This window comes from Bufo bufo, chromosome 2 (genome assembly GCF_905171765.1).
Source record: "Bufo bufo chromosome 2, aBufBuf1.1, whole genome shotgun sequence".
Classification (NCBI taxonomy): domain Eukaryota; kingdom Metazoa; phylum Chordata; class Amphibia; order Anura; family Bufonidae; genus Bufo; species Bufo bufo.
The window spans coordinates 646,328,416-646,351,545 of NC_053390.1; the positions used below are offsets into that span (position 1 = coordinate 646,328,416).

General features: G+C 43.7%; 1 protein-coding gene across 1 annotated transcript in view; it reads right to left on the reverse strand.

Annotated features, from left to right (window-relative positions):
- Positions 1-23,130, reverse strand: part of TTC29 (tetratricopeptide repeat domain 29) — a 288,615-nt gene that overhangs the window by 205,698 nt on the left and 59,787 nt on the right. The window contains exon 4 of the mRNA XM_040420513.1: positions 21,303-21,526. Within this exon, the coding sequence (XP_040276447.1) occupies positions 21,303-21,526 (224 nt within the window). The remainder of the gene's footprint in view (positions 1-21,302; positions 21,527-23,130) is intronic.

Genomic DNA, 23,130 nt, shown 5'->3' on the forward strand with positions numbered 1-23,130 from the left:
TTTTGGGGAATCAGCCCCCTTAATCATTACATCCTAATGTAACCAATACCTCTCTGTATTGTTTTAATATTTTACTATACTATTCAGCTTTCTGCAATGTCTTAGACTGGGTTCACACCTGAGCGTATTCGATTAGCGCTGTTTACAGGCGTTTTTGAGGCGTATTTTGGGGAGTTTTTGTATTTTGGAAAAATGCGTCGTACGCGCGTTCTTGCTATTGACCACAGAGGCGTACAATGAAAAACAGAGGTGTTACAATACGCCCCAAAGAAGCTCCTGTACTTCTTGGGGCGTAGGGCGTTTTATAGCGCGTTCGTACGAGCTGTAAAACGCTCAGGTGAGAACCATGCCCATAGGGAAACATTGGTTTTTGCCTGTTTAGCGTTTTACAGCGCGTAGGAACGCACTGTAAAACGCTCAGGTGTGAACCTAGCCTTAGTCTCCTATACTGGTGACAACCACTAACAGTAGTGATTACAGTACCCATAGAAACTTCTAATTAACATTAATTATAATTTTTAGAAAGTGCCATCATTCTCTGTATGCTGCACAGTATGGTACAGTAGCATACAATGAAAAATAAGGAAAAATGCTACCATGCAAATATAAGAAGTGAGTGCATACAATCTAAAAGTAATGGTAGTAATGTAATTTATTAGAATGCTGAACCAGCCAGCATCAACAAACAAGATTTAAGGGGATCTATGACATACTAACATTGATGGCCCTTCCATTGGATCTGTAGGGGTACCAGTTGATCAAGACAGTTAAAGGACTGCCACTATACCTATGTAAATAACAAAGGGAACCATGCCCATGTATTGCTCTGATCAAGGTCCCTTTACACAGGACGATATCACAGCAGATTGTCGGGAAGTAAGCGTTCCTTCCCGACAATCTGCTTATCGCCAGCGGATGACACCGCTTCAATTACATGCATTGATCTCCTCCAGAGTATGGGGAGGAGCGATCGCTATGACTCGTTGTTTGCCGGCAGGAGATCGTGTTTACATGGCACGATCTGCTGCCGGTAAACGATCATTTTTGCGTGTGCACAAACGATCAGAGTACCCAATGAACGAGCGTTTCGCTCAAGCAGACACCTGACCCTCAGTGATCACATGATCACTAGCACCAGAGCCGGAAACGGTATTGCTGCTTCCTGGTCACTACCCTGTTTCCCCGAAAATAAGACAGTGTCTTATATTAATTTTTGCTCCTAAAGATGCGCTAGGTCTTATTTTCAGGGGATGTCTTATTTTTCCATGAAGAAAAATACTGTACACATTTATTGTTGAACAAAAAAAAAGGAAATCAGGGTGGGGAGGGGGATCACTTAAAATGGCACAGGGTGATCAGAGAAGGGAATCAAAATGACACAGGGGTATCAGGGTGGGGAGGGGGATCACTTAAAATGACACAGGGGGATCAGAAGGGGGAATCAAAATGGTACAGGAGAATCAGAGGGGGGGGGGATTACTATAGCATTTTAGTACCCCCCTTTGATCCTCCTGTGTCATTTTGATTCCCCCTTCTGATCCCCCTGTGTCATTTTAAATGATCCCCCTCCCCACCCTGATACCCCTGTGTCATTTTGATTCCCTTCTCTGATCACCCTGTGTCATTTTGATTCCCCCCTCTGAACACCCTGTGTCATTTTAAATGATCCCCCTCCCCACCCTGATCACCCTGTGTCATTTTGATTCCCCCCTCTGATCACCCCGTGTCATTTTAATTACCGTTTTTAGTCTCCCTCCCCCATCTTCACCAGACATCCCCCACCTTCCATCAGATATTCCCCCCCCACCTGTCACCCCGTCCCCTGTGTGTCCGTGCCAGCCAAGTTGTGAGACTCCATCAGGGCAGAGCGAGCAGTGGGCGGAAGAAGGCGGCATCTTGTACTGGCGGCGGCTGCGGCCAATCAGTGAGCTCCTTACATTCTGGGGTGGCTTGCTTTATAATCGGGGAGGCATTATGTCCGGCCGATGCTTTATAATCGGGGAGTCATTATGTTCGGCGGATGCTTTATAATCGGGGAGGCATTACGGTATGTTCGGCCGATGCTTTATAATCGGGTAGGCCTTATTTTCGGGGGATGCTTTATTATCGGGGAGGCCTTATTTTCGGGGGGATGCCTTATATTACAGCGATAGGCAAAACTAGAGGTAGGTCTTATTTTCGGGGGATGTCTTATTTTCGGGGAAACAGGGTATACATAGCGCTCAATGAGACCTATGTATGCAGTGAGGGGGAGCGTTGGGACGGTAAAAACTCACCCATGCCTTCTCCATGGGTGAAAAAATCCCAAATGTTTATAGTCAATGGGTGGTCGGCAAGTGGTTAATAAAAAAGGTGGAAAAAAACCAACTTGCTGAACAGTTCCAATTATACACATAAAGCCCCCACAAAAAAGTAAAAATATCAAATTTCCCTAAATAAGAGTAAAGAGGCAGAGAATTACTGAGGCCTCAAACATTGTAGATTTCCTATTTCTATAGCAATGCATGCACATATAAGAAACCACATGATCCTGTCATTCATAATATAGCAGCTTATATTCACTGTAGTACATGTGCTTGTGATTACGGTGTTCACTCTTTTAAAGAAACCTTGAAATCTTCATATTTAGAAAATGAATGTCTTTGTGAATTCTCTGCCAGGAATTGCAGTGTTTATCGAGTGAGACTTAATTACTCTTCAATTTCTCCCAGTGAGCGATCTTTCAAATCTAAAGTGCCAGATGGGATTGTACAGTCATTAACCTTTTTAAAGAAGATATGAAGTATGATGTCAAGCATGAGTCTCCCTAAAACTGATATGATTTTAACTACCTTGCTAAAGATTAGACAACGATAGCTTTCACGGGAGGTTTCCTTGTACAATGGATAGCATATAACATTAGTGAGTTGCTGTGATTTCTGTAAAATATTGCCATATCTTGACAAATTCCTGTCACTTAAAAATACTTTTTAAAAAGACAGTTCTCTGAATCACCCATATACAGATGACTTTAGAATGCGGAAAAAGAAAAATGATCATCATTTAGAAAGGATCTGTCACCTCTCCTAACATGCCAGCTTTAACAGCTTTAGGACAGCCAACATACATGTATGGCAAATGTCTGCACTTTAAAGATGGTGCCCACTACAAGCGGAAGCCATAACTGCTCGGTTTCTGCTGTTTCATGCAGCAGACACCTGGGGCTAATGTCTGTGATTGACATTTAGAGACATTTAATATTTCGGATGCCATTGTCAATTGTGACCACTTAGTGTTAGGTTCCCGTCTTACAGAGATCGCCTTGACGTGTGGCAGACGGGCTCAAATAATTTTGTATAAAATGATTTGCCAAGAATCTCTTATTTATTTATAAGCATAGCATTAGCAATATAATACATTTTTGTACTTTATTTGGTTTGCAGAGTGTTGTTGCATTGTATGTTTTGTTCCAATTGTGACTACGGCATGTAATGCGGTTTTCCAAGAAGCGCTGCACTCCTGTGGCCCGATCGGCTTCCCTGATCCCCAATAGGTGTTCATTCCCTGTGGCAGCCTCAGTCCCTATGAAACATTGGAGACCACCACAGCAATAGTTCCTATGGCTCCATAGGAATGTATTGAATGTTCTATAGGTTGCAATAATAATTCATTGTAGTCTATAGGACAAGTGATATCTTAAGGGAACTGCATAGCACTGCAGTTCCAAAATGGCGGAATTACGGTGAATTCCAAAAAATCTAAAGGGCCGGTTCGCCATTTTTTAAGTATTAAAACACAAAAAACGATACAAATGTGGTATTGCTGTGATCATACTGACCCGGAGAATGAGGGGAATAGGTCAGTTTTACAATGTAGTTAATTAATTATGGACGCCATTGCGCCATTTTGACTGATGGGATAGTACTAATGTATTTCATGCACTTTATTTCATATGCAGTCCATTTGCACGCTATTGCACTTTGATCCCCCCTACCCAGCTATTGTATAATATACTACGTCTTTCCTGGCTGCATTGAGGTACTTCCTCACTAGATTATTTTTACCCTGGTATATTCACATGGCAGATTGTGCACAAACAAAATCCGCTCCATATTCCGAGGCAGAGACCATGGCGATTTCTGCCTTGTTTAATATTTTGAATGCCACAGGTCTGCTTGTGCTTTAGCCCCACTTAATGGAGCTAAACTGCGAATGGAGAACTGCCGAGGGTTCCAACAACGTCCATCCGGACACCGAGCTAGGGGAGAAAATATCCTTTCTTGGAATGGTCGCAGGGCGGAGACCATGTGGCCCCCACAGAAAAGTATTTTGTTGAGAAATCTGAACATACCCTCAAAGTTCTTTCTAAAAGTGACAGCTTCTCTTGTTCAGAGATGTTTCCATCATAGCTTCATATTGTCTTGATCTTACAATCAGTTTCTCATCAATCACAATATATCCAATCTCCCTTTTTTGTAAGTCCAGCAATGAACAGGGTGAAGTGCAAAAAAATAATAATAATTGAATCATTATAAGGACTTCTTTGTAGAAAAATGAATGTCATTTGCATTGGTCCATGCTAAATTAGATGGAAAAGGCATCTACAGCCAAATAAAACATAAGTTAATGATTTTATCCTCTTAATATAAGTGTCATAAAGAGTGAGGGAAAGAGCGCGATGACATGACAAGCGCCAAAGGTTAATTATTTAACCTCATTTCTGGGGCATTTCTACCAAAAAAAATAGAATAAACTCCATTAAGAAACAAATTGATGTTTCTATCCGTCACAGTTCTTCAGTGCGAATAGCAGGTATCCATTTAGTTACTTTTATCCAAACCCAAGATGACACTGTGTGAAAAATACATAACAATCATATAGGTTTTTTAGGTCAGAAATAACGTGTTCACAAGTAAAATAATGTTATTGTAATAGGCTATAGGATACATGATATGATAAATCCATTTGTATACTAGTAATGTGACCCGACAGTTAGTCTGGTGTACAGCTGTGACAAGCAAGATAAATCAATAAGATGACCAACTGTCTCTCAATCTATTCATTTTACATAACCCATTTAGTGCCACAAAGCATGTCCTCCAGGCAGCACTGAATATGGGTAATGAAATTACCCCACACGACCCCCTTACAATGCGAACATCTAGCACATGCTAGCAGTCATTTCTAAGACATGTGGCACCAGACTTTTTCCACCCACACTGGTTTCTTAACAATTGATCTCTACGACTCACAAGCTGTAAAATTATTTTAATACACAATGATCAAAGGATAAGACATGATTAGAAGATACTGAATGCACAGAAATGAATCTACAGCTTACATATGCTTTGCAACATCTGTGAAAAAGCCAGGTAACTGCATATACTATTTTTTATTAGAGATGTCCCGAACTATTCGCCGGCAAACATTGCTTGTTCGAGTTCGCCGCGGCGGGCGAACATATGCGATGTTCGGTCCGCCCCTATACGTCATCATTGAGCAAACTTTGACCCTGTACTTCACAGTCAGCAGACACATTCCAGCCAATCAGCATACCCTCCCTCCCAGACCCTCCCACCTCCTATCAAAAAGCAAGGACAGCATCCATCTTAGATTCATTCTGAAGCTGCAGTGTTAGTGAGGGCAGGGAGAGTGCTGCTGCTGAATTAATAGGGAAATCGTTAGCTAGGCCAGTGTTCTGTGTCCACTCCAGTCCTCAAAGACTCATCTGATCTGCTGTAAGGACAGCGTCCTGACAGCACCCCAAAAAGCCCTTTTTAGGGCTAGTACATCAGTCTGCTTTTTTTTAAATATAAATATATATATATATATATATATATATATTGCAGTTGCCTGCCAGTGTGTGTCAGGCCCACAGAGTGTACTGTGCCCACTGCCAGTGCCCACCACTTATATCTGGTGGCACAGTAGCTTGCAGATAAAAAAGTAATACAATTTTTTCTCTGTAATATAATTGCAGTTGTCTGCCAGTGTGTCAGGCCCACAGAGTGTACTGTGCCCACTACTCATATCGGGTGGCACAATACCTTGCACGCATAGTACCACCAATCTAAAAAAAAATGACAGGCAGAGGCAGGCCACCCCGTAGGGGCCGTCGTGGTCGTGGTGCTGTGATTTCTTTTGGCCCTAGAATAATGCCCAGTGTTCAGAGGCCACGTACCCTGAACTCGAAAAGTTCTGAGGACATAGTTGACTGGCTAACACAGGACACCCAATCTTCTACAGTTTCCGCTCGGAACCTTGACGCACCATCCTCCTCCAGCTCAGCTTCGGGCACCTCTCAAGTTACCTCTCGCCGGCCTGCCGCCACCACCAACACTAGCACCACAGCCGCTTCACTTGATCTGTCAGAGGAGTTATTTACACATCAGTTGGAAGAAATGAGTGATGCGCAACCATTATTGCCAGAGGCTGTAGATAACAGGGATATGTCTCAGTCAGGCAGCATTACACACATGGATGTACGGTGTGATGATGATGATGTTGTACCCGCTGCTGCTTCCTTTGCTGAGTTGTCAGATACAAGTGAAGTGAAGGATTTTGGAACCGCGCTGCTCTGAACCGAGTCTCCCGATAAACGTGGATAGCAGAGGATGAGCCCCTTTTTCCCAACACCCAAAGGATCCAATCTTCAAAAGATCTCCTCCTCTAAGGGTTCAAATGGGATAGGCAGAATAGTGAAGCACCCTTTGCAGTTTTTTCTTAAAAGGTTTTATTATACTCACAAGAGTTGGTAGACAAAAAGCATATAATACAAATGTCAGAACGTCAGGTTCCTGCCCGACCCGGGTTTCGCTGCCTCGCTTCCTCAGGGGCATCTACTGTGCATGCTTGCACTCAGGCCCTTAAATAGCCCAGCTGATCTTAATCAGTTAGCCGGTGTGGTTCCGGAACATGCAGCAGTTTATAAAACACAGTTGTACATCTCACATTATCATTCTGTCATTAACATTCCTTTATGCATTCACAAACACATTAGATATAAAAATAAGGAAAAGATTACTTCCTCCTTTATAAAAGTCATAAATAAAAATCATACATAAAAAACACAGATAAAAACATAGATCAAAAATAGGGGACCAATTCCCTCTATTACAAAAATAAACCACTTGTATATCCTTTTGGTTGCCGCACCATTACATATTATATTTCAGCCTTATTCGCATTGTAATTATATCATCACATACCCAAAATCTACATTGCCGTTCCTTGTATCCACCCACTCCTAGTGCATAATGCTGGTGTCCCCCACCCATTCTTGATATCGTCATCCGGGTATCCCTTACCCCGCCTCCCTCCTCTGTCGTGCATAGCATGTGGCAGCACCGCCCAATTAAACGGTCCGGCCACCATGACGTCACCCACAGGTCCTTGAGAAGCCAAGCAAAAGAAGGACAGATACCACCATGGGTGCGGACAGACTACTGAAGCATAAAGTAAGTATATAACTGCCCACTCCTAGATCTTATATCCATACAATCTCCACCTAATTCCTCCTATAGCGTAATCCGGGTATCCTCAACCCCGCCTCCCTCCCCCGGCGTGCGTCTATTGGGGCATCATCGCTCCACCCCCACGACGTCACCCACAGGTCCTTAGGAGGCGCGGTGGTGGAGAGCCAGACTACGCTAATTGGAACAAGTTACAGTATACAAGGTTTCAAATCAAATTCGATATTAAGCCCTCCAGGTTGTAGGGTCCCTAATTGATAGATCCACTCCACCTCTTTCTTATTAATCTGTGCCAAAGCATCCCCTCCTCGCCAATGATGTTTAACGCTTTCTACTCCCACAAATATTAAACCTCGCGGCTTTTTATCATGCTTTAATTTGAAGTGTGCTGATACACTGTGGGTCATCAGGCCTTTTTTTATATTACGTAGATGTTCTTGTATTCTGACTTTCAGTTTCCTGACCGTCCTGCCCACGTACTGGAGCCCACAAGGGCACTCCAGCACGTATACCATACCCTCTTTTTCGCACGAGCAATCTCCTCTTATACGGAAATCAGCCCCATTCTTTTTTGATGTTATAGTATTGGTGTATCTCTGCCGTTCTTTCGAATTCCGGTTCTTACAACCTGCGCAAAATCCGCACCAGATGAATTTTCCTCCATTTTTTTGGGTCTTAATATTTATTGGGGGGATGGCACTGTGCACAAGTTTTGTTCTGATACTTGCTGCTTTTTTAAAAATAAAGGAGGGATTCGTTGGTATCGTTTTTCCTAATATCGGGTCATTCTTTAGAATTCCCCAATTCTTTTTTACCATTTTTTTAATGTTATCGGACATGGAGCAGAATTTGGTTACAAAGGAGAATCTGTAGTCCCTATCCACCTTTTTGTTAATCTCTTTAGTTTGTTCCTTTCCCCCCCCTTTTTCTAACTCCACACTCTGTATACACTCATCCAAAACAGCCTCATTATAACCTCTCTCCAAAAACCTATCTTTTAGTACCCCACATTGTGTCTTATAGTCGCTCATCACTGTACAATTACGGGCCATCCTCTTAAATTGACCTTTCGGTATGTTTTTGAGCCATGGGCCGTAATGACAGCTCTTGGTGTCAATGTAGGAGTTCACATCCGTTTCTTTAAAATAGGACTTAGTCATGTAACGGCCATCTTCTATCCGTATGCACAGGTCTAAAAAGTTAACACTCTCATTACTGATATCCCCCACAAATCGTAGGTTCCAATCATTATTGTTCAGTTGGTCAATGAACAGCTCGAGTCCCTCTCTTCCTCCTTCCCACACTAGGAGACAGTCATCGATATACCTCCTCCAGAAGGTCAATTTGCCTCCTGCGGTGTCCGCTCCTAGTGTGGGAAGGATGGCACTCTCCTCCCATGCACCCATAAAAATATTTGCAAAACTGGGGGCGAATTTCGCCCCCATCGCCGTACCAATGCACTGTACGTAGTATGAGTCTTTGAACCAAAAATAATTATGATCGAGGCAATAACTGAGGCATCCTAAAATAAAATCTCTTTGTGGATCCCCTATTCTTTCATCGTTCCTGATCCTACTTTCTACCGCCTTCATCCCTAATTTCTTTGGGATAACAGTGTACAGGGATGCCACATCAATTGTGGCCATCCATGTATTCACAGTTGGGGGGCTAAGGCCTTCAATAAGATGTAACACGGATCCAGTGTCCTTTAAATGCGAGGGGTTTTGCAACACATATCCCTGCAGATAAAAGTCAATGTATTCCGTGATCCTGCACGTCAACGAGTTAAGACCCGAAACAATTGGCCTCCCCGGAGGGTCTGTTGGATTTTTATGTACCTTGGGCAGATGGTAAATCACCGGTACTAATGGAAATGGGATGGAAAGGTATTCAGTAAAGTAGTTGATGATGACGATGTGTCCGTGGATGTCACGTGGGTGCCCGCTCGAAGAGAAGAAGAACAGGGGAGACAGAGAGGAGGAGGAGATGAGTTGGAAGCAGGGGGAGGTCGTCGCAAAGAGCTAGTGGCACAGTCAGACAGCATGTATTGGCACCCGGGGTCAGCCAGACAGCACACCAATCAACGCATGCTGTTGCCACCACCAGAATGCCGTCATTGCAAAGCTCAGCAGTGTGGCAATTTTTTTGTGTGTCTGCCTCTGATAACAGCGATGCCATTTGCAACCTGTGCCAAAAGAAACTGAGTCGTGGGAAGTCCAGCACCCACCTAGGTACAACTGCTTTGCGAGGGCACATGATCTCACATCACAAACGCCTATGGGATCAACACATGATGAGTACAAGCAGCACACAAACTCAAAGCCACCATCCTCCTCCTGGTCCAGCATCTTCAGCCACGTCAACCACTGCTGTCCTCCTTGCCCCCTCTCAACCACCCGCCACTCCGCCTCTCACCTTCAGCAGTTCTTGCTCATCTGCCTACAGTCAGGTGTCTGTCAAGGAAATGTTTGAGTGTAAGAAGCCAATGTCACAGAGTCACCCGGCGTCTGACAGCTGGCTTGTCAGAACTCTTAGCCCGCCAGCTTTTACCATACAAGCTGGTGGAGTCTGAGGCCTTCAAAAAATATTTAGCTATTGGGACACCGCAGTGGAAGGTACCCGGCCGAATTTTCTTTTCACAAAAGGCAATCCCCAACCTGTACTCTATTGTGGAAAAGGAAGTCATGAGATGTCTGGCACACAGTGTTGGGGCAAGGGTCCATCTGACCACTGATATCTGGTCTGCAAAGCACGGTCAGGGCAGGTATATCACGTACACTGCGCATTGGTAAACCTGCTGACGGCTGCTAAGCATGGAATGCGTGGATCTGCAGAGGAGTTGGTGACACTGCCACGACTTGCAGGCAGGCCTGCTGCCACCTCCTCTACTCCTCCTACTCTATCATCTTCGCTAACCTCCTCGGCTGAGTCCTCTTCTGCTGCTGCGTCTTGCTCCACATTAACTGCACCCCCCCAGCTCCCCAGGGGCTATTCAACATCCCGGATACGACAGTGTCACGCCGTCTTGGGGTTGACTTGCCTGAAAGCAGAGAGTCACATCGGACCAGCACTCCTGTCTGCCCTGAAAGCACAGGTGGATCAGTGGCTGACCCCGTACCAACTGGAGATCGGCAAAGTGGTGTGTGACAACGGAATCAATTTGTTGGCGGCATTGAATTTGGGCAAGTTGACACATGTGCCGTGCATGGCACATGTGTTGAATCTGATCGTACAACGCTTTGTGCATAAGTACCCAGGCTTACAGGACGTCCTCAAGCAGGCCAGGAAGGTGTGTGGTCATTTCAGGCGTTCCTATACGGCCATGGCGCACTTTTCCGATATTCAGCGGCGAAACAACACGCCAGTGTGGCGCTTGATTTACGACAGCCCGACACGCTGGAATTCAACACTCCTAATGTTTGACCGCCTGCTCCAACAAGAAAAAGCCGTCAACGAGTATTTGTATGACTGGGGTGCTAGGACAGACTCTGCAGAGCTGGGTATTTTTTTGCCACGTTACTGGACGCTCATGCGCAATGCCTGTAGGCTCATGCGTCCTTTTGAGGAGGTGACAAACCAAGTCAGTCGCACCGAAGGCACCATCAGCGACATCATCCCATTTGTTTTCTTCCTGGAGCGTGCCCTGCGAAGAGTGCTGGATCAGGCCGTAGATGAGTGTGAAGAGGAAGAGTTGTTGTCACCATCACCACCAGAAACAGCCTTATCAGCATCGCTTGCTGGACCTGCGGCAACGCTGGAAGAGGAGTCTGAGGAAGAGGAGTCAGAGGAGGAATGTGGCTTTGAGGAGGAGGAAGACCAACCACAGCAGGCATCCCAGGATGCTCGTTGTCACCTATCTGGTAGCCGTGGTGTTGTACGTGGCTGAGGGGAAGAACAAACCTTCAATGAGATCAGTGAGGACGAGGAACGGGACATGAGTAGCTCGGCTTCCAACCTTGTGCAAATGGGGTCTTTCATGCTGTCATGCCTGTTGAGGGACCCTCGTATAAAAAGGCTGAAGGAGAACGACCTGTACTGGGTGGCCACGCTACTAGACCCCCGGTATAAGCAGAAAGTGGCTGAAATGTTACCGAATTACCAGAAGTCGGAAAGGATGCAGCAGTTCCAAAACAAGTTAAAAAGTATGTTTTACACAGCGTATAAGGGTGATGTCACAGCACAACGGGAATCTAACAGGGGAAGAGGTGAAAGTAATAGTCCTCCTACCAGGACCACGCAGGCAAGGACAGGATGCTTTACAGACGTGTTGTTGATGGAGGACATGCAGAGCTTTTTAAGTCCTACGCATCGCCACAGCCCTTCGGGGTCCACCCTCAGAGAACGACTCGACCGACAGGTAGCAGACTACCTCGCCTTAACTGAAGATATCGACACTTTGAGGAGCGATGAACCCCTTGACTACTGGGTGTGCAGGCTTAACCTGTGGCCTGAGCTATCCCATATTGCGATAGAACTTCTGGCCTGCCCCGCTTCAAGTGTCCTGTCAGAAAGGACCATCAGCGCAGCAGGAGGTATTGTCACTGAGAAGAGAAGTCGCCTAGGTCAAAAAAGTCTAGATTACCTCACCTTTATTAAGATGAATGAGGCATGGATCCCGAAGGGACTGACAGTGGGGGATGCATTTGACTAAAAAAGGTCTGATGAGATGCCTTGGGCTAAAAATGGTCCACACGCTGCTGTATATAATCTCTGCATGCCGGATGACTTGCGTGACTTCTCCGCCACCAACTAGGGTTGAAGCCGCAATGTTTTAGTGCACTTTCTGCCTGGAAAACCTAATTTTTCAGGCATGTGTACATGCCTAATTTTTCTGGCCTCTGGTGCTGCACTGTGGCTGCAAAAACAAAACAAAAAAAAAGGCACATACATGTGTCAATTCACCTTCGTGATCGTTACCTTGTTGTGGTGAAGGGGCTTGCGTATCACAATGAAGCGATCACCTCTATGAGTGTGTTGGCAATGGCAATGTTGGCACACCCCAGATGATAAGGTCGTTGCTTCATTGTGAACAGACCAAAAGCGATCGGCTGAATAATTTTGCATAGAAAAAACACGCGCAGTGCCCCAAATTGGAAGTAAGAGGACCGACCAAGCATCTTTTCCATCTCCCGGTTCCTAAAATCTATTCCATACACCGGCCCCTGATAGGGGACCTAACAGGGATTAAACTGATAGGAATAGTACTACTTAACATACCAGTCATATAGGGTAGTACAGTACATTGCACGGTGCACACGCAGTGCCCCAAATTGGAAGTAAGAGGACCGACCAACCATCTTTTTCCATCTCCCGATTCCTAAAATCTATTCCATTCACCAGACCCTGATAGGGGACGTAACAGGGATTAAACTGATAGGAATAGTACTACTTAACACACCACTCATATAGGGTGTCACAGTACATTGCACGGCGCACGCGCAGTGCCTCAAATTGGAAGTAAGAGGACCGACAAACCATCTTTTTCCATCTCCCGGTTCCTAAAATCTATTCCATACACCGGCCCCTGATAGGGGACAAAACAGAGATTAAACTGGTAAGAACAGATTTTTTTAATAAAAAAAAAAAGAGGACAGCCTCTGCGGAGCTGGGTATTTTTTGGCTGCGTTACTGAACGCTCATGCACAATGGCTGTAGGCTCATGCATCCTTTTGCGGAGGTGACAAACCTGGTCAGTCAAACCCAAGGCAACATCATCGACCTCATCCCATATGCGTTTTTTCTGGAGCGTGCCCTGCAAAGAGTGCTGGATCAGGCCGTAGATGTGCATGAAGAGGAAGAGTTGTGGTCACCATCACCACCAGAAGCAGCCTTGTCGTCGTTGATTGCTGGACCTGCGGCAACGCAGAGAGAGGAGTCTGAAGAAGAGGAGTCAGAGGAGGAAGTTGGCTTTGAGGAGGTGGAAGACCAACCACAGCAGGCGTCCCAGGGGGCTTGTTGTCACCTTTCGGGGACCCTTGGTGTTGTACGTGGCTGGGTGGAGGAAGAGACCTTCAATGATGTCAGTGAGGACAAGGAACGGGACATGGCTAGCTTGGTATCCAACCTTGTGCAAATGGGGGAGTTTGCGGTTGTGCAAATGGACTGTTTGCGGTTGTTTGCGGTACGTTAAACGGGGAGTTTGGTCTGTCAGAGTTTGGTCTGTCACTGTGAAGCGGGCGTAACCCTTACACTACCTGATCGATACAACATCATACCTGATGTTTTAAAGCACGTTATTCCAAACAATTTAGGAATGTTAGGTGATTTATGCACTTTATGGATTAAAACCCGACTCTGCGTCAACTACGTAATTTTCCATGGGAGTTTTGGCATGGATCCCCCTCCGGCATGCCACAGTCAAGGTGTTAGTCCCCTTGAAACAACTTTTCCATCACTATTGTGGCCAGAAAGAGTCCCTGTGGGTTTTAAAATTCGCCTGCCTATTGAAGTCTATGGCGGTTCGCCCGGTTCACGAACATTTGCGGAAATTCCCGTTCGCGAACGGAAAATTTTATGTTCGCGACATCTCTATTTTTTTATATGCTAGCTTCGTATACTATTTTTTTTGCATTTTAACGTAGATATTTTAGAGCTTAATGATGACTTTTAAATGGCTACATAAAAGTCTAAAACAGCTCAAATAAAAATATTGTAAAAGAGTTTATGCAGTGATTCAGCGGGTCACTGCTAAAAATTGTTTTCTACAAGTTAAATGTTGCGACTTAATGCTAAAAGCACTTACCGTACCTCTTTGTGCACCAGATATTCCAAATGGTTGTTTATAGACGACAAACAGTTAACACTGGCCTGGTTAGGTTATGGTGGAGACAGTCTGTTCAGGCCTCCTTTGGTTAGAGTGTGTCTAGTTATAGACACTAAAGACAAGACTTTGGTGTGTGAGCTCCTGCAATGTAGGCCCAAAGGAAGCCTCATCCAGGAAACACCATCACTGAGACTGAAAAGGTGCCAGAGAACAACTTAACTGAGAGACTACCCCTGAGGGAAAGACAATAGACATTCACATAAGGTTTAGAACCATCAAGGCTGTCTGAGTTAAGGCAGCAAGGTACAGTTCGTTTATGGCATTAAGACTTTACTGCTTATGGAAGGGGTTATGCCTCTGGCACTCGCCACACTTTGGACGGACCGCCATCCGGACCTAAGAGCTGCACCCCTCAGCCTGGAAACTGTAGAAAGAGTTAATGAGAATGGAACTGCATGGCTTTGGGTATTTTGGAAATTTGCAAAGTGAACTTAGAGGGAGATTCAGGGAGGAACACTACCATCATTGCTACTGCCTATACGCAACTATTGGGAGAATGCTACTCTATAACATACTTCTGAACTGTGTCTTTTGCTGCTGTATGAACTACTACTCCCATTATCTATTCAGTAAAGTGAGACTTTATTTATTGCAACTACCCTGGGCCTGGTAATTCCCTCTAACATTCACTGGCCCTCACTCGACCTGACCTCCTTCCTTGCACCCTGCCAAACACCCACCTATCAAGGGTACCCTAAATACTACCAGGCAGGAGCCCCAGAAAGTCAGGGAGCGCTGTGAGGGAAGGAAAGGTGCGCCCTCCATCCACTGTGCACTGAAAGCCAGATGGATGATTGCCATTTTGCATTTGACCCTCTCTCATGTCACAGCATGATTCTCACATGGAAGCAGAGAAACTACATTGTCAGCGTGTTCTTTACTTCTCCTTCTCTTATGATATGGGTCTTCAGTTGCTGTCTTACTGAAGACATGTTTTTAGTGAATGAGGGAGTTGCTGAACATTTACAGAGAAGCTGCAAGCAGAGAAAGAGAAACTTGCGATTTTTTACATATGATGGATTTTTGCACTGAAATTTTATATATTGTACGTATGATTTTTTTAATACAATGCAATTAATATATTTAGTTTACTATATACATTAATTTAATTATTACAATCTGCATTGATTGAAGGATGGTATGTATATAATTTTTTTTTACCACCAGAGGGCAAGTTCTATTTTTGAAGGCGCATGTGGTCCTCTGTCTCGGAGTCTTCATATTGCCGACGAGTCAAGTGATCTCCATGTGATCTGATCACGTGACCACCCACGATGACACTGCAGTCGGATACTGGCCAGTATGGATGATTAGGAGGTGGGCAAAATGCGCAGGTGTTATTTATTAAAAGTGCTGAGGGATTGGTTGAGAATGGCATATAACCTTCATTCTGCAGTGATGATGCCAACCCCGGGTGAAGGTGCTGTTGGGGTTGGCACCATCCTGGTTTGAGCAGGACAAGATATAATTTATGTTGGTATGTATGTTACTTGGCATGATCCTCAATATATAGTGCCCTGTGGGTCTCCTCACCAGTGATGCCGCCATCTTTCCCCTGCATTGTTTTTAAATACTTTTATCATGTGGAACAATAAAATCATCATTAATTATATTTAAGTGCCATCTGGCTTTTTTTGTTAGTTTGGCATATAGCCAATCAAAGTTGCATTCCAATGATCCCATAGGAATAGAAAACTGTGGCGGTCTTGATTGTCAGTTCCGCAGTCTATAAATGGAGGATCAGACTGCATCCGCCACCGATGCCCCATTCAAACTCGGTGCAGTGAGGAAGAAACGGGGACTTGGGATTGCAATCTTGCGATCATGGATGTCCTATCTGTCCTATCAGACATTTGCCACCTATATATAAATACAGTATATCCTCATGCTTGCTCAGAAAACGTGAGGCATCCAGGTCAGTATCTTATTCCCATGTAATTACATGACGTTGCACTGCAGGTTCATAGAACTTTTCAGGCTGACGCTATTATGAAGCAGCAAGTTTATCATTCTGGAAGAACTGAGTATCGGCCTTGTAATATGCAGAATCTAAATTCTCTGCTAGATTTACATGCTCATGTACATATCTGGCAGGAAAATTTCAATGCCAGGCCTCGACAGGTACTACTATATAAACTATTTTATAAAGCATATGAGACACTGTTGTATCCACTTTTTAACTGAAAGCAGGACTGGGTATGCATGGGTTTTCTGCCCCCGGATGTGGACAAGAAAAAACTATTTGAAGGCTCCTTCACACTCAATAAACACCAAGTGTTTAAAGCGTTTTATTTTTCTAACTTTTCTATAGGTTTATTTTCCAGGTGTTAGAGAAGTCCTATGGAGAAGCCTAGGAAGAAAACCACCAGAAAAATGCTCCACATACAGCATGACACATCTTGATAAAACCGCCACTGACTCGCAAAACTCTACAAAAATACCAAAATCCAAAATGCTGTGCTTTCATACTTTAGAATATTTTACTATAGTCTTTAAAGGTTATGTACACCTGTGGAGGCAATTTTTTATGATTGCATTCTACTCATTGTGGGCTAAAAATGTCTTTTTCAATTGGTCTTTATTAAAAAATATTCAGCCATTCTGTCACAAAGGGTTAACTGTTTATCTAGCCGTGTGAATCATACTTTTACTTTGTGCAGATCATCTAATAACACTTATCTTTAAATGACTAAAAGGTCATAAACACTTATTTAAGCCACAATCTTCAGTAAGTTAATAACTGAGCTATAATGAGTGTTTATAACGTCAAAGATAAGGATCCTGTCAGTTTCGCTGCCTGATGGAAAAGAGAGAAAAATTAAGATCCTGCTACTAGAGAGGCAAAACCCTGTACAGAGAAAAGGGCTCCAAATTTTTAATAAAGACCACCTGAAAAAAATGATTTTTAGCTCAAAATGAGTACAAAGCAATAATAAAAAATCGCCCCAAAAGGTGTACACAGCCTTTAAAGTAACATTTGACACTCAGTTTGCATTGGCCTGTGTTATTATCCATCTGTACTTGCATTGCCTGGATATCGGGCAGTGTAATAAGCCCTGTGATAGGAATACCCCTTTACTCCCTTAAGGATGTGGCCTAGTTTGGTACTTAAAGGGATCCTGTCACCATGAAAATGCTAATTAATCTGCAGGTAGCATGTTATCCTGTTTATTTTGGTCTTTGAAGTCATGGAGGCGGTTCTATCAGTGATTGAAAGTTATCTCTGTATACACAGTCATAGAGGGAAGGCTGTCAATCACTGATAGGACCGTCTCCTGGACGTCAAAGCCCAGAATGAGCAGGAATGTAAATGAATCAAATACAGGATACGCTGAATCATTTCCCACAAAATTATATTCCCACAAATGATTTAATAATCTGCTCAGCTCTGCTCTATAACATACTGCTGCCAGCTTAGACTCTGTGTTTAATGTGACAGGTTCCCTTTAAGGACACATCGATCATTTTTTTTCATCTCCACATTTCACATGCCATAGCTTTTCTATTTTTACATGGATATTGCTGTATTTAGTTGTGCTTTTTTGTTAGAAGAGTTGTATTTTTTAATAGCACCATTTTAGGTTAAATCTAATATATCGTATAACTTTTACAATTTTTTTTGGGTGGCAGAGTGTGAAAAAACACCACAATTTTGCCATTGTTTTTAAGGTTTCGTTTTGTATGTTCATCACTGTGTGGTAAAAATGACGTTAACTTTATTCTGTGGGTCAGTACGATTATAAAGATACCAAATCTATACGCTTTTATTATGTTTCACTACTTTAAAAAAAAGAATACGCTTCTTTTAAAATATAGAAAAGTTGCTTTGTGCCACCATAGTCTGACACTCGTTTATTTTCTGGCTAATGTAGCTGTGTGTAAGGACAGCTGCCCATAGCCACCGCTGCCCTGCTCTTCCCTAGGGCCCTGGAAGCCATTATGCTGGTGCCTAATAATCCAGCCTCTGTCCCCTTAGGGCGCTTCCCTCTTAAAGGGTCTGTGCGCACACTTCCAAATCTTGGCTAGGGGGTCCCTTGGTATTTAAGGCGCCCCCTCCATGCAGAGGGAGTATGAACTTTAAGGTTCCTGGTAACAAACAAAGGTGTTAAAGACTAGTGCTTCTGCAATTCTCCTGCATTTTGCCTGCATCATCCTGCGTTTGTGACTGTCTGTACTCCAGCCCTGTACTGCCCTGCCTGTACTCCTGCACAGTTTCAGTTCTGTTGGTGTCAAGTATCCAGGCTGCCTGCCAATGCCGGTGTCTTCACTACCTCCCAGCCTGCTGGTTTGTTCTCTGTCTTCATTCATATACACTACCAGTGTGCAGGCCGGATCTTATATCCTGCATTTAAGCCTTGGTGACGGTTTTGGTGTGTTTTCTGTATCCTGAGTTCCCGGTGCTGGCAACGGAGTCCCTAACCTCAGAGGGGCAGATGCCAACTATGCCAGGACTATCCCTGGAGGTGGTTGTTGCTTCCCTGCTGCAAAGGCCAGATACCTGTACATGGGTTAAAGGGTGAATACCAGGGGAGAGCTGGAATAATGCCTTTAGGATTAGCTCACAGCCAAACCGGTTAGTTGGCACAGTGGGTCCACACTCACTGATCCATAACACTGTGCAGGGACTTTTTGCAGGGTGATCTGTAGTTTTTATTGATACCACTTTGAGAAATATGTAATATTTTGAAAAACAAGAATTCTGTCTTTGTTTTTTTTTCTTTTACACAGTTCACCTTGTGTGATAAATAACATGATATTTGAACAGTTTGGATACTTATGAATGTGGCAATATCATTAACGTTATATATATGGCATTGCAGGCCTGTTTTTTTTTTTTTAGAAGGTCCCAGTCTGCCATGACAACCTTTAGGCATCTCACAAATGCATTCTTAGGCTGCTGATCAGAGGACAGAGGGAGTCCGCCTCATCTGTCTACCCGCTCAGATGCTATGGTTGCTATTGACCTCGGCACCTGAGGGGTAAAACTGATGGGATCTGAATTATCTCCCATCCTGTCAGCGAAAGCAGGATACCAGAAGTATAACAGAGCTGGGACCCGCAAGAGAGGGCCCGGTTCTCAAGATGTGACTAGGTTCACTTTAAGCATGTTTATTATAATAGGCGCAATCATCAGTCATGACATATCTAAAGTATATCCTAACACACTGCGTTACAGAACAGCACTGCGGGCCATTGTGAAGTCCTGGGCTACCGTGAAATAAAGTTGAACTCCAGTGTTTGGGCTGGTGTTCACACTAAAGGAACAAACCAACCACTCCTTTGCTCATCGATCCACAGTTAAAAAAGTAAAAGTAACCACTACTGACTGGAGGTCTCTACGATACCAGGATCTTGACCTCAGCCAACTTTCTGCATATTCATGATAGATGTTCAACTGCACGAGAGATTTTCATGTAGGTGATGAATGACTTTGTTCCTAAAAGGGAACCCATCATGTTGAAAATGGAGTCCAATCTGCAGGCGGCCTGTTATAGAGCAGGAGGAGCTGAGCAGATTGATGTATAGTTTTATGGGAAAAGATTCAGTATAACTTATATTTCATTCATGCAAACCGTTGCTTTTCTAGGCTTAGGAGTCATGAGAGAGATGCTTCTTAGTCAATGACAGCTTCCCCTGTATTAGGATGCATATAGATATTGTAGCTGATAATCACTAAGACTGTCCATATGACTCCTAAATGACACTTAAAGGGGTTGTCTCATCATAGACAATGGGGGCACATCGCTAGGGTATGCCCCCATTGTCTTATAGGTGTCCCACCGCTGGGACCCGGACCTATATAGAGTACGGAGCCCCCGAAAGTAAAGGAGGGCACCCTGCGCATGCGCAGCCGCCCTCCATTCATTTTCTATAGGGCCGGCGAAAATAGCCAAGCGTTGGCATCGACCCCATAGAAGTGAATGGGAGCGGTGGCCGGTCATGCGCGGTGCGCTCCCATTCACTTCTATGGGGATATAAAAGGTGGTGGCCGGACCAGAGTCCTCCAGCCACCACCTTGCGGGGCTCCGTTCCCGATATAGGTGTGGGTCACAGCGGTGGGACCCGCACCTATAAGACAATGGGGGCATATCCTAGCGATATGCCCCCATTGTCTATGATGAGACATATTATTTATTCATTATACTCATTTGTATAGCGCTGACATATTCCACAGAGCTTTACAGACATTAGCATCAACCTGTCCCCAATAGGGGTTCACAATCTAAGGGTAATAGTCAATCTTTTCCCACAAAACCACGTATCGCACTGCTCAGCTCCTCCTGTTCTGCAACGTGCTGTCGGCCAGTTGGACTGTGCTTTTGAGGTGAAGGAATTCCATGGTACAAAATGAACATATCTACAGTAGAACAAAATCATTTATGCATTTCTAGATTTAACTTATCCACACTAGCTAGGTAAACATTAAAGCCAGGCTACCGAGAATACCCCGAAAGCATGGCCATGAGTAAAGCCAAAAGTGTCAAATACATTCATGTCACACACAATAAATACATATTTTAACATTTAATCTAAAAGTAAAGCAAGTAATATTAAGTAAGAATAGCATTTCATTTGGCGGAGCTGCTTATGGCTGCACCTGGGTTTTATTTCATTACCTTTGCACGGTATATATGATGGCACTGCGATATTGCTTAATGCTGCAATGCTGCCAGAACAAAAAAATGACACTGCCTGAATGCTATGCATACATAAGCTTCCCAGCAGACCTCTCGTGCATATAAAACCACAATATTCCCTTAAGAGATGTTAAAATACACGCACCCCTTTCTCTGCCGGATTCTCTTTTTTAGAGGATTAGAGAGGCACAGTTTGATGCCAGCCTTTCCTTTTTAACCAGACTTTATGATCTACTACTTATCTTGCTATACGGCTGATAAGAGTAAAGCTGATATGTGCTAAATTGTAGTAATGTCTCCGACTCAAAGATGAAACAATTTTGAATCCTCGCCTCAGGCTCTCGATGCTTCAGCTCCTGCTGCTCCCTTACCCAGAATCCCCCCTCTTACCTGATCGTTGGGCTGCCTCAGCCCTGGTCAGGAAATGTTGAAGTTGATCCAGTTTCTCGTGCTGCTCCTCCAAGGGTTTCTGCTGCCATATGGCTGACCCAGGCCCTCCAGCGTCCCTGAAGGCGTCCCACTTGTGAATCAGAGTAAAGAGTTCTGAGAAAGACTTGTGATAGCCTTGGCGCAGCATTTCGATGCAGATGCTGTGCTTGAATGAATTCTGATAGCTGCGCAAAGAAGAAAACAAACAATCAAACTGCCTCGTAATTACAACCCGTTCCGCAATTAGCGCCGGCGTTACTGTTCCTTTCATTTAAGCCGTGTCCCAAACGTTTCGCATTAGGCGGTGCAGAATGCATGCGGTGTAATTGAGCGTCGTGTTGCACATTTATCATTTGAACACACTTGGAGCGACACAACTACTTGGACGCAGCAGAAGCGGAGCGCCCAGATATCGGCTCCGGGACATGATTGTCTGAGGCTGTGGTGACTCCACCTGGCCACTGCAGGAGACTAGGTGCCTTCTCCTCTCTGCTCTGGATTATTATTAAGATGATTTCATTTCTGAAACGCAACGTTACCAGTGTGTACAATGTATCATTAATCTTCATATGAGCGACCATTCTAGCATCAATAATTCACAGGAAAAGTGCATAAAGGTTAGATCACTTAGTAAAGAAGTAAATAAGGGAGGTCGGAGCTTCGGAGTCTTATTTGCCCCCAGAATTAGATAAATGGACTCACTGACTAATTTTTGCAGTCAATTTATATTCTCCTTATCATGTGCACTTACTAAACAACGTGAAAACACGCGTATTAATTAATGACTGTATTATAGAATGGAAATGGCCTTTGGGATCTTAACGCTCATTGAATGCAGGAGTGGTTTCACTGCGTTACACAGTACAGTGTCCTCTGTGTCTCAATAGATCAATATATCCTTTACATTGAAAGGCCAGGGGTCGCTGTATAGAAAGATACACACAGCCCTGGATATTGAAGGGGCTTGTCCTATATGTATTTAGCTTGATTTTTCCCATAAGAAATATGCTGCTTCTCCATTTCCTTCTTTTTTTTTCAAAATTCTTGGAATTAAATAAGAATATTGTAACGTCAGCAAAACAAACAGAATTGGGGCAGATTTACAGTTCAAAATGCGTCATTTTGGCGCTATGTGTGCCAAAAATCTGACATGCACGCTTTGCACTGCATTTATCAAGTGGTTGACACTTTTCTGACATTTTTACTTCCTTGACCGACAAAGGGGTGCGGCTTACCAAAAAGGGGGTATACCTTCATGGAAAGGAGCATGGCTTCCATGCATCTCTGTGCCAAAGATGACCCAAAATGTTGCTGCATTTTTGGAGTAAAACCAACTTAGTATATCATATATTCTATCTATCTATCTATCTATCTATCTATCTATCTATCATCTATCTATCATCTATCTCATATCTATCTCATATCTATCTATTATCTATCTATTTATTCTAGTGGTATATCATATATTCTATCTATCTCATATCTATCTATCTATCTATCTATCTATCTATCTATCTATCTATCCATCTATCTATATATCTTCTATCTATCTATTTATTCTAGTGGTATATCATATATTCTATCTATCTATCAATCAATCTATCTCATATCTATATATCTTCTATCTATCTACAGTATCTATCTATCTATCTATATATCTTCTATCTATCTACAGTATCTATCTATCTATCTATCTATCTATCTATCTCATATCTATCTATCTATCTATATATCTTCTATCTATCTACAGTATCTATCTATCTATCTATATATCTTCTATCTATCTACA